Genomic DNA, 12,665 nt, shown 5'->3' on the forward strand with positions numbered 1-12,665 from the left:
AATCATCGGGACACCGGCTGATCGGTGCATGTACCCTTATCTTTCAGCTATCAACGCCACTACATGATGCCTGATTAACCGTCCGTCACTTTTAACGTTATTTTCACGAGATTAGTAAAATAACGTCAAAATTAATGCAATTTCACTTTTGCCCACCCGAGGGTTCACACATATATACATCATATGTGCGCACCGCAAATAGGGCTATATTACAATTTACATGTGAATAGTATAAAAGACTTTTCTTGAATTATTTCCTAATTTAATAATTTTCTTAGCGTTCTTCATATATTTATACTTGTTTATTATTATTAAATATATATAAAAAGGGTGGTGGTGGTCCATCAAGTATATAGGTGATTTTACTTGGAAATCAAGCAACGATATTGTTCTCCATGGCAAAGGCATCATCATCTGTTCTACTCCACATCTAAAAACGCATGTGACTCCTTTCCCCACCCCAAAATTTTTCCTATTATTTTCCCTTATAATTTGAATAAACACAATACATTATTATCATGGAATAACTTATTTTCGTGATAAAAGAAACTATGGGTATAATTGCATGATTTCTATACACACCAAAGTTACATTAAATGACGATGCACCTATATATACGATTTTTAAACAGTCTTTATTAAATACATAAGTATTTTTTTTTTCAAAAAGTCACATTATAAAAACGAGAATTGAATTCTCTTTAATTTAAGTATAGTATTACTGTAATTTTTTAACTAAAAAAAATAATATGTCATGTATGGTGTTCACGACCCGTTTTGACAATTTTTGAGTTAAACATGTGAGCCAATTAAATCGTTATTACTGGTATTTTGGTGTCGAAAATCAAAATTGAATCGTTGAAAATTGAAACTGGAAGTTCAAGAAAAAACCAACCACGAAAGGTCGAAACCTAACAAATAACTGGTTTAAACGGTTTTAAGGTTTCAAATCGAACCAAGAACACTCATGGTTGTCACACAATCACAAGGGTTCGTATTCACTGCGTCGGGCAGTACCCGTTTAGTATTCATAAAGTATGAAAGGGTATAGCTTGTATACTCAATTTCATATATTAGACTAATTTAGTTGTATAAAACCCATAATGCAAAATCAGATATTAATTGTACTCCCTACATATAAAATATACTCCCTCCGTCCTATTATAAGTGTCATAGTTTGACTTTTCAAGTCTTTTTTTTACAAACTTGACCATAAATATTTTTGTTCGTGTCATATAATACTTGATGAAAATTATATCAATGTAAAGTACATTTAAAACCTAATCCATTCATATATTTTACATCAAGTATTATATAACACAAACAAAAATATTGTCGATCAAAGTTAAACAAAAAAGACTTGAAAAATCAAACCATGACACTTATAATGGGACAGAGTGAGTAGTTAATAAAGAACATATTTTATGAAAAAAGTCGTTCTTTGTTACATATATATTTTATTGAAAATTCAAGAAATCCTACTTTGTTTGTGATCACTTAATTGTTAGTAATTGTTTTGCTCTTGCATATGTACTAGCTAGCTTGTTGCAACTTGCTAGTCCTTTTTATACAATATATTCCGTATTATTAATTTAAAATTGATACTTTTAAAATAAAAGAATAGCTATTTAATTTGAATTTAATAAAGGGAAAACAAAACCAAACAGTTGGTATAGCCGTCGCGTAGAGCTTTTGCTTAAGCGGTCAATGTTCTCAAACCAAACATCTTTCCGCTTATCATATCTACCTTATAAATCCTCTCTTCCTCTCTCTCTCTCTCTCTATATATATATTATATATATAATATAATATACATATAGATTAGATTATTAGAAACCTATATATTGCACACATAAAACAAATATAATGCTATAAAGTAATAAAAATGTTTAGATCAGTGTTTCATTAGATCCAGAACCCGTTGAGGGGATTGGATCAGTGTTGTGTTTCTTCAATGTTGTCATTAAAAAATTGGTGTGTTAAACGAGTTGAATAAACACATGTACAAATAGTTATTTGTAGTTATTTGCAGATTAAAAAAAGATTGTTAAATTGAGAGAGACCGGAAAATACAAGTTAAGTGAGTCTAGAACGGTGACAAGTGTCCCAAATTATTTTTATTTATTTGAACAAAGATACACTTACACATACACATACATATACATATACATTCATGTATATGTATATATATACATGTACACACAAGCAATTACGAAGAAGAGTGTTGAGTTCATATATGCTTAAAATAGGATAGAGTTAAAAGGTGGTGTTACATGTGTTTGTATATACATACACACACATATATACACAGTGTGTGTGAGAGAGAGCACTTTTCCTTTATCTCTCTAGACTTCAGTTAAAGTTTGAAGGAATTCTGGTGTTTTTTATGGTTTTCATACTCTCTCTCTCCTTCAATTAGTATATTTGTTACTAAGGATATTTTCACTATACAAGAATATATCTCATTCAAGTACTCATCATGTGCTTTCTTTCTTCTTCATTCATCAAAAATTAAAAAAACACTTGTTGATTATATTCTTCATGTCTTTTCTTGAAATATTCTTGTGTTAATTAAATTTCTTGGTCCAGATCTTCATCAAAGTAACTGAGAGTTGATGATCATGATGATTACGGTTACTTATCGAGTATTCGATAACTAATAAATCCGATTGGTCAAAGAATAAGAACAAGAATCATGAATATAAGTAGCTCTAATCTCATTGATGCAAAGCTTGAAGAACATCAGTTATGTGGATCCAAACACTGTCCCGGATGCGGTCATAGACTCGAAGGAAAACCGGTACGCTTCATCGTACGAATCATTCTATTCTTATACGAGTTTGAAACATATTTTAGAATCAATTCAAAAGAATATATATAATATAAACTCATGCTAATTCTTGAATTTGTCTTTTTGTTAATTAACACCAAAAAAATCTATTTTCTTGATTATTTTTGGAACCTTTATTATACTAATAACATCTAGAGATTAATTCATTCATAGCAGGATTGGATGGGTCTACCAGCAGGAGTGAAATTTGATCCAACGGACCAAGAATTGATTGAACATCTTGAAGCCAAAGTCGAAGACAAGAAGTTTAAATCTCACCCGTTGATTGATGAATTCATCCCTACAATTGAAGGTGAAGATGGGATCTGTTATACTCATCCTGAAAAGCTTCCAGGTGATCAATTACTCTTTGTTGATATTAAATATTCTGGCTTCTCGTGCCACCAATATTCAAAAAATTATCTGGCCGTTGTTTTGTGTCGGTTATGTGCATGATTGCGAGAGCGGTCATGTTGTCATTTTTCAACAAAGTCTGGTTGGTATTTTGTATATATAGAAACAAGAACACAAACAAGAAAATATAACTTGTTTGTCACATAATTCAAGAGTTAGGTTTTACTATGAATGCACAATACTGTTTCTTGTCTAACAAAAAGTAAGATACTTAATGGTGTTTTTCAAAGTTAGGGTTTCTTGTTTAATTTGTTACACCTATAAACCTACTTTTTATTTTCGAATTTATTGAAAGGTAATGAGTTTCTTTTGATAATTGTATTTGTTACTTAAATACCAAAAAAGGAGTATGGAAATATGCCATACTACAATCTAGACAACTCTAGTGATTTTAATAGAAATATGCTCTTTTTATGTTGTATTTTAACAACTAATTAAAATGACTGAATCATTGTTAAATGACAAGTATGATGATTAAAAACCTATACAAACACACATGAAATCATTGAATTTTTTTATCTTAATAATGTTTTAGGAGTTACGAGAGACGGATTAAGTCGACACTTCTTTCATCGGCCATCAAAAGCTTACACCACGGGTACTAGAAAAAGAAGAAAGATCCAAACCGAATGTGATTTACAAGGTGGTGAGACGCGTTGGCACAAAACGGGCAAAACAAGACCGGTTATGGTTAATGGAAAGCAAAAAGGATGCAAGAAAATCTTGGTACTCTACACAAACTTCGGTAAAAACCGAAAACCTGAGAAGACTAATTGGGTAATGCATCAATACCACCTTGGGCAACATGAGGAGGAACGCGAGGGCGAGCTTGTGGTGTCAAAGATATTTTATCAGACTCAACCTCGTCAATGCAATTGGTCAGAAAGAGCTAGTAATAATGTGTTATCGAATATGATACCTATTGAGGGTTTAAATAATAATGAAATGAGCAGAAGAGAGAGCAGGAGCGGAAGTGGGAGTTGTTCTTCTAAGGAGATTAACATAACTACCACTACTGCTCATGCTCATAATAACATGGATGAACTCTCAGCGGTTAGTGTTGGTGCAGTCATGTCAAGTTACAATCCCATGGATCATATGCAACATCTAAAGGGTGTTGATCATTTTAGTTTTGCCCCATTTCGGAAAAGCTTTGACGAGGTACGTTTTGTTTGATTTGTTAGCCGTCATGGTATATCAAATTAAAAGTTCTATTTCCATCACTAATTATTTTCTTTGGAAAATCTTTAGTTCCATATAACCAAAATCATTCATGTAAAAATAATTTATACCAAAGTACTTTACTTTATATAATTTAGTAAATCCTGTTATGTATCAAATCAACAAGAAGACATTATGTAAGTATATCACTTGTTACTTTCTTTTCATGTTCTTTTTATTTTCATGTACTCATGATACAACAAAATTCCAATAAACATTATTTTTATGTATTACTTCAATAATTACAAGATAGCATGATAGAACTATAATGTCCATGAGCAAAACTAAAAAGCCTCGTCCTTGATATTAATAAGAAGTACTTTTTTTAAGTTTAATCCATCATATTTTCACTAAAGAGATAATATTTCCTCTAATTATTTTAGCTTATACAGAATTTGGCTTAATTATGGACATAAAATGATGTCCAGAGTTTTTAATATTAGTTAAGTGCAAGATTAAGTGATGACCTCAGAATGGATTGAAGGTTGCTTTTCTCATATGCTTTACTTGTGTTGTAAGCAAATCCAATATTTATTGATTATTATAAGTTTATAACCCCGTTGTACTTTGTGCATTAATTATTTTAATTATTGTACTTCCTAGAAACAAACCAAACACATTAGTCAAGTGTTATAAAGCTGTTTGAAGCAGGTGGGTACAACTGGAGTAGAAGCTTCAACCGGAAGGGATATGTTGGGAGGTGTCACGTGCGATGAGCCGCAGCATCACGTGACACAACACAATCCACATCAGCACCTGATGACAGCGGCTGCTTTCCAAGTCAGCAGGCCAAGTCATCCTATGTCCACTCTCATCTCGCCACCTCCGCCGCCACATCATATGCTTGATGAGGACTCGTTTCATGTCTCGAGAATCATGGACAACTTTCAGGTGATTTAGAATATTTCCGCTTCTGAACAAATAGGTATCACTAACGGATATTCACCAATGGATTGCTGATTAAGTAACCGCCGGTGATACTTGTTTGTTTTATGGTGTTATGTCAATTGAGTATTTATTTTTATCGGTAAAACCGTTAGTTTAAAAGACTAAAACTAGTGTTGCATGCAAGTCATAAGGTTGCTAGCTAGCCACATGAGTTGCAAACAACTAAAATATATGAACCCGGTCGGGTAGTTTTGTTGTAAGCAAAGAAAAGAACAATGTTATATAATATATTGTATTAGTAAAGAAAAGATATAAAATATTACTAATCTAATCCGATATATGCAACATTGGTGTTATAAAAATGGATTAAAAAGTTTGATAAGTTAGTGGATAATCTTTTTATAACATTAATCAGTAATTTGTTCTATATGTTTAATAAGTTTGATATACATCTACTAATCAATTTATTGATCTATTGCTAAATAGTACGTTGATTTGTTTCATAATATTATTATTGTCATTGTCATGACTTTTATTTATTTTTCCCCTATTTTTTATTATAAAAACATAAGATTTATCAATTACCTAACATCATCTCTTCATACTACGTTAAAATTCAAATTGTTCAAATATAAAAACTATCTATTCATATTTAAATTTTCCTATAATTTTCACTTACAAAGTATACAGGTTTTAAGCTAGTAATCTATAATAACAATAAAGTTTCTTTCTTTTAATTAAATAAAAAAAATTAAAAAATAATTACAATGTAAAAGTAATAATGTGTTTGCATGCATGATTTCTAATAACAGCAGCAACATCATCATCATAAAATGGAAGGAGGGAGATCAACATCAGGATTGGAGGAACTGATAATGGGGTGCACTCCTTCATCATCAACTGATATTAAAGAAGTTAGTTTTTCACCACCTTTTTGACTCTGAATTTTATGTAATTATATCGATTTAATATTATATTAAAAAATGAATATATACTAGTTAAAACTTATATATATGCATAAATATAAACTATAATATTGTTTTTATTAAATAAAAGACAGGGATAAAGCATTTAATCTGTTCCTTTTCACTTTTCTCTTTTCATGGTTCTTAATATTCCTATTTCTTTTTACCTATTATATATTTAAAATTTACATATATTTATAATATTTTGTCTAAAAATAAGATACGTTTAAGAAAAAAAGAAGGATATATTCTTCTTGTTAGTTTGTTATTCCCCTTCCCTTTATAACCTTTGCTCTTTCTTCCTTTTGGTAACGTGTCTGATTATTGTGCATGTTCTTTATATATATTGTTTGTTTCTTACTATAGGAAATTAATGTCGATTGATATTTGCATCTTTGTTACTCGTGGGACCCACTAAGTCATTGAAATATCTTTCACTGATAGTAGAACCAAAAATGAAGGATTAACTAAATTGGTTAATTCTAGAAAAATGAATATGAATTTGGTCCATTCTTGGTGAACCAACACATGGTTCTAATGTTTTATTTTATTTTTTTTTTTGTTGAAGAACAATATTGTTGAAAATAGTTTTAATTACAATCAAGAGGCAGGTACGCCGCCATCCCCTTTTTAATGGCAAAACCGATCCTACTGAAAACAAAGTTATCGTTCTTCGGCGTCGATGAGTTACTGTGCATGACCCGCTGAACTCTTTTTAGAAACGCAACAGCATCGGGGGCAAAAGACCCAAATGTGTCAAAAGCAAAAGGAATGAAGGCGTGTTGATTCTCCACACACGCCTTCTCGTGCTTAGCAATTTTTCCTGCTTCTGCCTTTAGCATGGCATGCCTAGCAACAAACCCGGTGTCGCTAAGCCCGACAAGAGGGGACACCCCAGTAAGGTCCACACAAGCATGCTTCCCCCCGCCCATCCAAACACAAGAATGTCCGCTGGTCGGAGAGTAGACCTTCCTTCACGTGGATCCGACAAGAAATTCACAGGAGCCTCTTTTCTTGCCGAGATTCCCGCCCGTTTTAACACATCATAAAGGACATCTCTGACCAAATCATGTCTATATTTGAACCCAAGGAGTTCTTTGCAATGAATCGCGTGTTCACCAAAATTATCTAAACAAACCTTACGGCAGACCGGGCATGGCTCATCAACTAGGAACAGTGGGATCATTAAACGATATTTAAGAATGGCTCGGTACTCCACTGCTGACATGTGCTGGCCTAACCCTTCGATTGGGGTGACAGTCAAAAAGTCTTGAGCATGAGGAGCCTAAAGACATTCTAATACCGCTCTTTGACGAGAGGACATGCCAAACTTTTCTCCCAAACTTTGGACGGTTTTACTATAAAGGGCACTCGTCAAAGCATTTTGGGCTTTAGGGGGGGCGGTGTCCTTATTAGCGAACCCGCCAAGATCAAAATCGGGAATAGAGTAGTGCAAATAATCCATCGCACACCCAAAATCGGAATCCAACCCATCACCACCACAATCACGCAAAATGTGGTCCTGTAACTTCCAAGATTGTGCTCTCGAGGCGACGAAAGCATAGGTGGAAACATCCTCAGCTGAACATAACCCTAAACCACCGAAATGGATTGGGAGAGAGGCTAGTCTCCATTGAAAATCCCCAAAAAAAGGACCCCCACATACCACAATATCCTCAATCGTCGCTCGAAGCCCTTTGTCAAAAACAGAGACAGCTTCCTTAACAAACATAGGCTGACATGTTCGGAGTCCAAACAACAATTTAGCCACCCCCATACATGAGCGAAGCAAGAGAAACTCACATTGAGGGTCACGCAGATGAGTAAGACATCTCATTAGTTCCACGGCTCTTGAAGCTCTGGTAATGGCCAAACTACTGATAAACCCAGCATCCCGGCTAACCGCACCTCCAAGGAGTTTTACCCCTAACTCCGGTCTCCCAATCCCTATAGGAAATAAACCTACTTTTGCCTTTACCCCATTGCACGACGGCCAATATACTTCTGTCTTTTTAATATTAAGCTCAAGCCCTAAACTTGGCCCCTTAGATCTAATTATATCCAAGGCTTTAGCCACTTCAATGGTGTCTCCTATAATCGTGCCATCATCTAAGTACCATGCATGGAAAAGTAACTTGCAACCATCTCGTACTTGATGAATGAGGGGGTGTAAAGCTAAAGCAAAGAGAAGGGGTCCTAAAGGATCGCCTTGTTGAACCCCAGTAGTTGACTGGATACAATCATTCCCTACATATAGCCTTGCCGGTTGCCCGTAAAGAAAATTAACCCATATGGAAATAGATGGGCATCTGGCACGAACTTCCTGCAGGAGGGTGGTCCTATCCACCAGGTTGAAGGCATTAGAAAAATCTACTGTAAGCAAAGCCAACGACCCATCCGAGTGGAACATATTAAGAAATCTATTCGCGCTATAAAGCACCGCCTCCGCTCCACTCAGGACCCCCACCCCGAATTGAAAATCACCAAGGTATTTTGCCATCTCTTTCCCAACACTCCTCATAGCCACTTTGGATACAAGTCTTCTCCAAATCGCGCCAACGGCAATAGGCCTAACCCCATTGTCGGGCTTAAGTAGTGGCGTTAGAGGGGCCGAGGCCACAAACTCCGCCAAAGAAACAGGGCATCTCCCCCCTAACCACAAGTTAACCACCTCAGTGATAACCTTAAGCAACCCCACGGCAATCGCGGATCCTTCCCCACATAGGGCATCCAAAATATGTTGGGCCCTAAGCCCATCTCTACCACATGAAGTCCCTTTAGGAAACGATTTAATACACCCTAGGACACTTTCAACGTCCACAACCAAAGGGGCCACCGAGAGTAAGGCATCAGGCAAGGCGGGCGGGGGCAAGACGGGATGCTTATCAAGCAACGCTTTCATAGTAGCGTCACCAAGAGGAGCAACACCCGAAGAGCACAAGACTTTAACTGCGGCCGTGAAGTGCCCATCGGCAACTTTCCGAATACATTGCTTAGCATTGAGGCCCTCCCTCGAATGATCACCCCCGAAGGAGCCCTCATCGGCTCTGGAGCCCATATCCATCGGTTGGTTAAAGAGCGATTGGATAAGATCAAAACATCCGCTTCCATCACCCCAACTTGCTAGGGCATGCCGAATAGAATGACATTGTAAGGATTTCCTATTCCCCGACCTACGCTCCTGTCGGTTGGAAGGCTTGACAACTTGTAATGTGCAACGGGGTAATATCAAAAGTTTAACCCACGCTTCAATGGACTCTGGCCTAGACACCACCTTGCACAATGAAGCAGATAAGGCATGGGCAAATGCCATGCGACAGCTAGAAGGGACGCTTTTAACTGTCTTTACCGGAAGTGCGAAAATACGGTCAAGGAGGGTCGCGTCCAAAACTATCCTACCCAAAGGAGCTACATCTATCGCAAGTTGTGGCTTAGGGATTCCGACAATGAAGTCTTCCACCCCTCCCGTATCACCTTTGAACTTGATAACTTTGTCTACATGGTGACAATGCCGATTGAGGGCCTGTAAAGACATGCACTCACCGCACAACCATAGTTTGGCAACCTTTAGAGCATCTGCCAACGCAACAAAAAGCTCACAATCCCCGGATACCGCATCCCGCATAGTGCATTTTTTGTCATCCGAATATAGGTGTAACCGCTTTATATGTGCCCCTAACCTTTGGATCCCCTTGGACCCAACCAATCCATCCGGGCAGCAATGGAATCCTCTAAACGGGCACGGCTAATAGCCAGTGCTCACCTTCCCCGATGGGGCTCCGTTGACAATCTGAGCCCTAGTCATAACCCCACAAGACGAAAGGCCAACAAACAAACTCGAGCTGAGTTTGGAAGTAAAAACCCGAACTAACAGGCGAAAGGAGAGCAACCCATAGTTGCTCTCCCCTCTGTAAACCCGAAAAAACCGATTAACTCATTGAGACATTTTATCGAACACCTGGTGTTCTAATGTGTATATTATGGACGAATTTACTATATTATCCTTTTATTTAGAAAATGCAAATAACATAAATATAGTCTAAGCTAAATTTTAAAGTTTACTTAAATTATTAGATTTGTTTTAGGTCAAAAACTTGAATTTAATTGATATTAACAAATCCCTAACTGTTTTTTTTCACGGGTCTCTTGCATATATATATTGATAAATTAATAAAACTCTTAATTAAATGTTTCATAGATATGTTAGCTTATAAAAACAATTAAACATAACCAAGATTCTTTATTTTTTGTTTAAATCATTTAACTAAAATGACATTTACAAAAAAGTTGATACGACTGAAAAAAATGTTGAAACTTGAGTGGTGTATAGTTAGAAAAAAATATGAATGATTCTCCTAGAAAAAAAATAAAGTTTGATTATTAATGTTTCATGTTTTACACACCTCATGTGTGTGTGTGTTTATATATTTTTCTCCAATTACAACGTACATATAATACTTTATTATTCCATCTTTTAGAGGAGGATAAAAAAACATGGCAAAAATAAGATCTAAATCATGGATGTTGGCATCCAACATATTCTTTTCCCTCTTTTTGAACAAGAAAAAAGTACGAAAGTACAAAGAAACTCAAGCTTATACTCACTAATGTCCCAAAGTAAATATTCTAAGAGACCTCTTTTTATTCTTTATTAAATTTTAAATAACCATAAAAATTTTTATATTTGGGCATATTGCGTTATAATTGTAGTGTATAAGTGTTTAATACGAACTCGTCATCTCATACAAACTTTCAATAACTTGAGTGATGTTACGAGCAATGCTTGATATATAAAGTGTGAGAACAAAACTAACGTGGCATTATGCCTTACGATATCGGTTCAAATGATGTCGTTTTCTTGTAGCTATAGCTTAAGTTTCATAATATAGCATATGATATTTTAGTACAATAGGGCATAATTGTGCTTCTAAAACTTATCAAATAAAATGGTACCCTGCCAACCCTTTGGAGGAAAGTTTATTTGTATGATGTGGATAGATGATCTAAAGTTTCAAAATTCGGTTGCAACCAACTGATAATTTTGAATTAAAAGGCAAATTAAAGCTCTAAAAATGATGTAAGATGACCCAAAAACTTTTGTGATGAATGGCATCCTAGGACAAAGAGAAACACACGACCCTATGTGATTGAAGGCTAAAAGCACCATGAGATTTAGGTGTAACCTCCATATATATGACCAACTTTTTCTTTCTTTCTTTTAAAAATAGAAAGAAAACAAAGGTAACCCTTCTTGATTTAAGACATAGGAATACTATTTTATAATAAGATGGAGTTTCTAGTGTTTAGCAAAAAGTGATTAAGATTATGAGCTTTTTTATTATTTAATATCCAAATTATTAACAAGATATAAAAAGCTGTTTAAAGGGTAAAGAGATAATTTGTTTGATTGTAATTTAATAGTTATTTCCTCGATAATTATACTTTCTTCCCAGACCGTCATACTCGTATTCCCAATGGTTAATTAAGGGTGTCTATACGCACGCACAATCGCACACCACTTTTTAGTAGTGTCATCGATCTGTATGCATACCTTTGGTCGTTTGTCACAAAAGTTGTTTTAAATTTTAATGCACATTAATTTAGTTTTTGGGCATTACAATTAAACCGTGCTATATCCATGTAGTTTCCATTTAAATGGCCATTGTAGCCATGAATCTATGTTTTTTTTCTTGTTGAGATCTTTAACCCTAGAATCTAACTTGGATTTTGTTTTCTTGTTGTGATGAAAATGTAGGAGTCATCAATCACAAACCACCAAGAGGCAGATTGGTTGAAGTACTCCACCTTCTGGCCTGAACCTGACAGTCAAGATCATCATTGAAATCAGTAAATAAGAAAAGTAAAAAAAAAAAAAAGACAGCATCACTATCATGGTCATCATGATCACCACCCTACTTGAAGCTTAGTTCTTTTTCACCAACAAACAGACCCCATTTTCTCAGTCTTTTTCTTTTTTTACTTTTGCATCTTTACCCTTGGCCTTAGATACATATACAGATCAAGCTTAAAACTTAACTAACTGTACAACAAAACCCATCTTGGTAAAGAAAAAAGAAGCATCCAAAAAGAAGAAAAAAGAATTCAATAAAAGGTTGCAACCAAGATAGATGAGATGAGCAAACCAAAAGAAAAAAGAAAAAAAGAACCTTCTTTACTGCATGAAAATCATCACCACCATGATTACATTTTATAATCTTATGGATTTTTTTTATATTTTCTAGAATTATTTGTTTCTTTCTATTTAATTTCTTGTATTGTTTTTGTATACATAGATATACAAATAGAAGTTGTGAATAATACTATCTATTGGTTTTGCTTTTCGCTAGC

At 34.9% G+C, this 12,665-nt stretch overlaps 1 protein-coding gene across 2 annotated transcripts; it reads left to right on the forward strand.

Annotated features, from left to right (window-relative positions):
* The first annotated feature begins 2,425 nt into the window (after nt 1-2,425).
* On the forward strand, nt 2,426-12,446 carry LOC143539918 (NAC domain-containing protein 75-like). 2 transcript variants are annotated; one of them, XM_077033109.1, is made up of 6 exons: nt 2,426-2,799; nt 3,007-3,184; nt 3,779-4,404; nt 5,116-5,355; nt 6,168-6,266; nt 12,073-12,446. In XM_077033109.1, the coding sequence occupies exons 1-6, from the start codon at nt 2,695-2,697 to the stop codon at nt 12,157-12,159; spliced, it is 1,335 nt and encodes a 444-aa protein (XP_076889224.1). In that variant the 5' UTR covers nt 2,426-2,694; the 3' UTR covers nt 12,160-12,446. The 2 variants fall into 2 exon arrangements, with proteins under 2 accessions (XP_076889224.1, XP_076889223.1); XM_077033108.1 differs by having other exon boundaries at nt 2,429-2,799; nt 6,165-6,266.
* The last annotated feature ends 219 nt before the right edge of the window (nt 12,447-12,665 follow it).

This window comes from Bidens hawaiensis, unplaced genomic scaffold, assembly GCF_021521415.1.
Source record: "Bidens hawaiensis isolate Kalapana, Puna unplaced genomic scaffold, B.hawaiensis_p1.1 tig00012085_1, whole genome shotgun sequence".
Lineage (NCBI taxonomy): Eukaryota > Viridiplantae > Streptophyta > Magnoliopsida > Asterales > Asteraceae > Bidens > Bidens hawaiensis.

Excerpts from the sequence above, each read along its gene's own strand:
- LOC143539918 (XM_077033108.1), top strand. The coding sequence starts at position 2,695 with ATGAATATAAGTAGCTCTAATCTCATTGATGCAAAGCTTGAAGAACAT. Across the intron at positions 4,405-5,115 it reads TTCGGAAAAGCTTTGACGAG|GTGGGTACAACTGGAGTAGA; the intron begins GTACGTTTTGTT and ends TGTTTGAAGCAG. Across the intron at positions 5,356-6,164 it reads GAATCATGGACAACTTTCAG|CAGCAACATCATCATCATAA; the intron begins GTGATTTAGAAT and ends TTCTAATAACAG.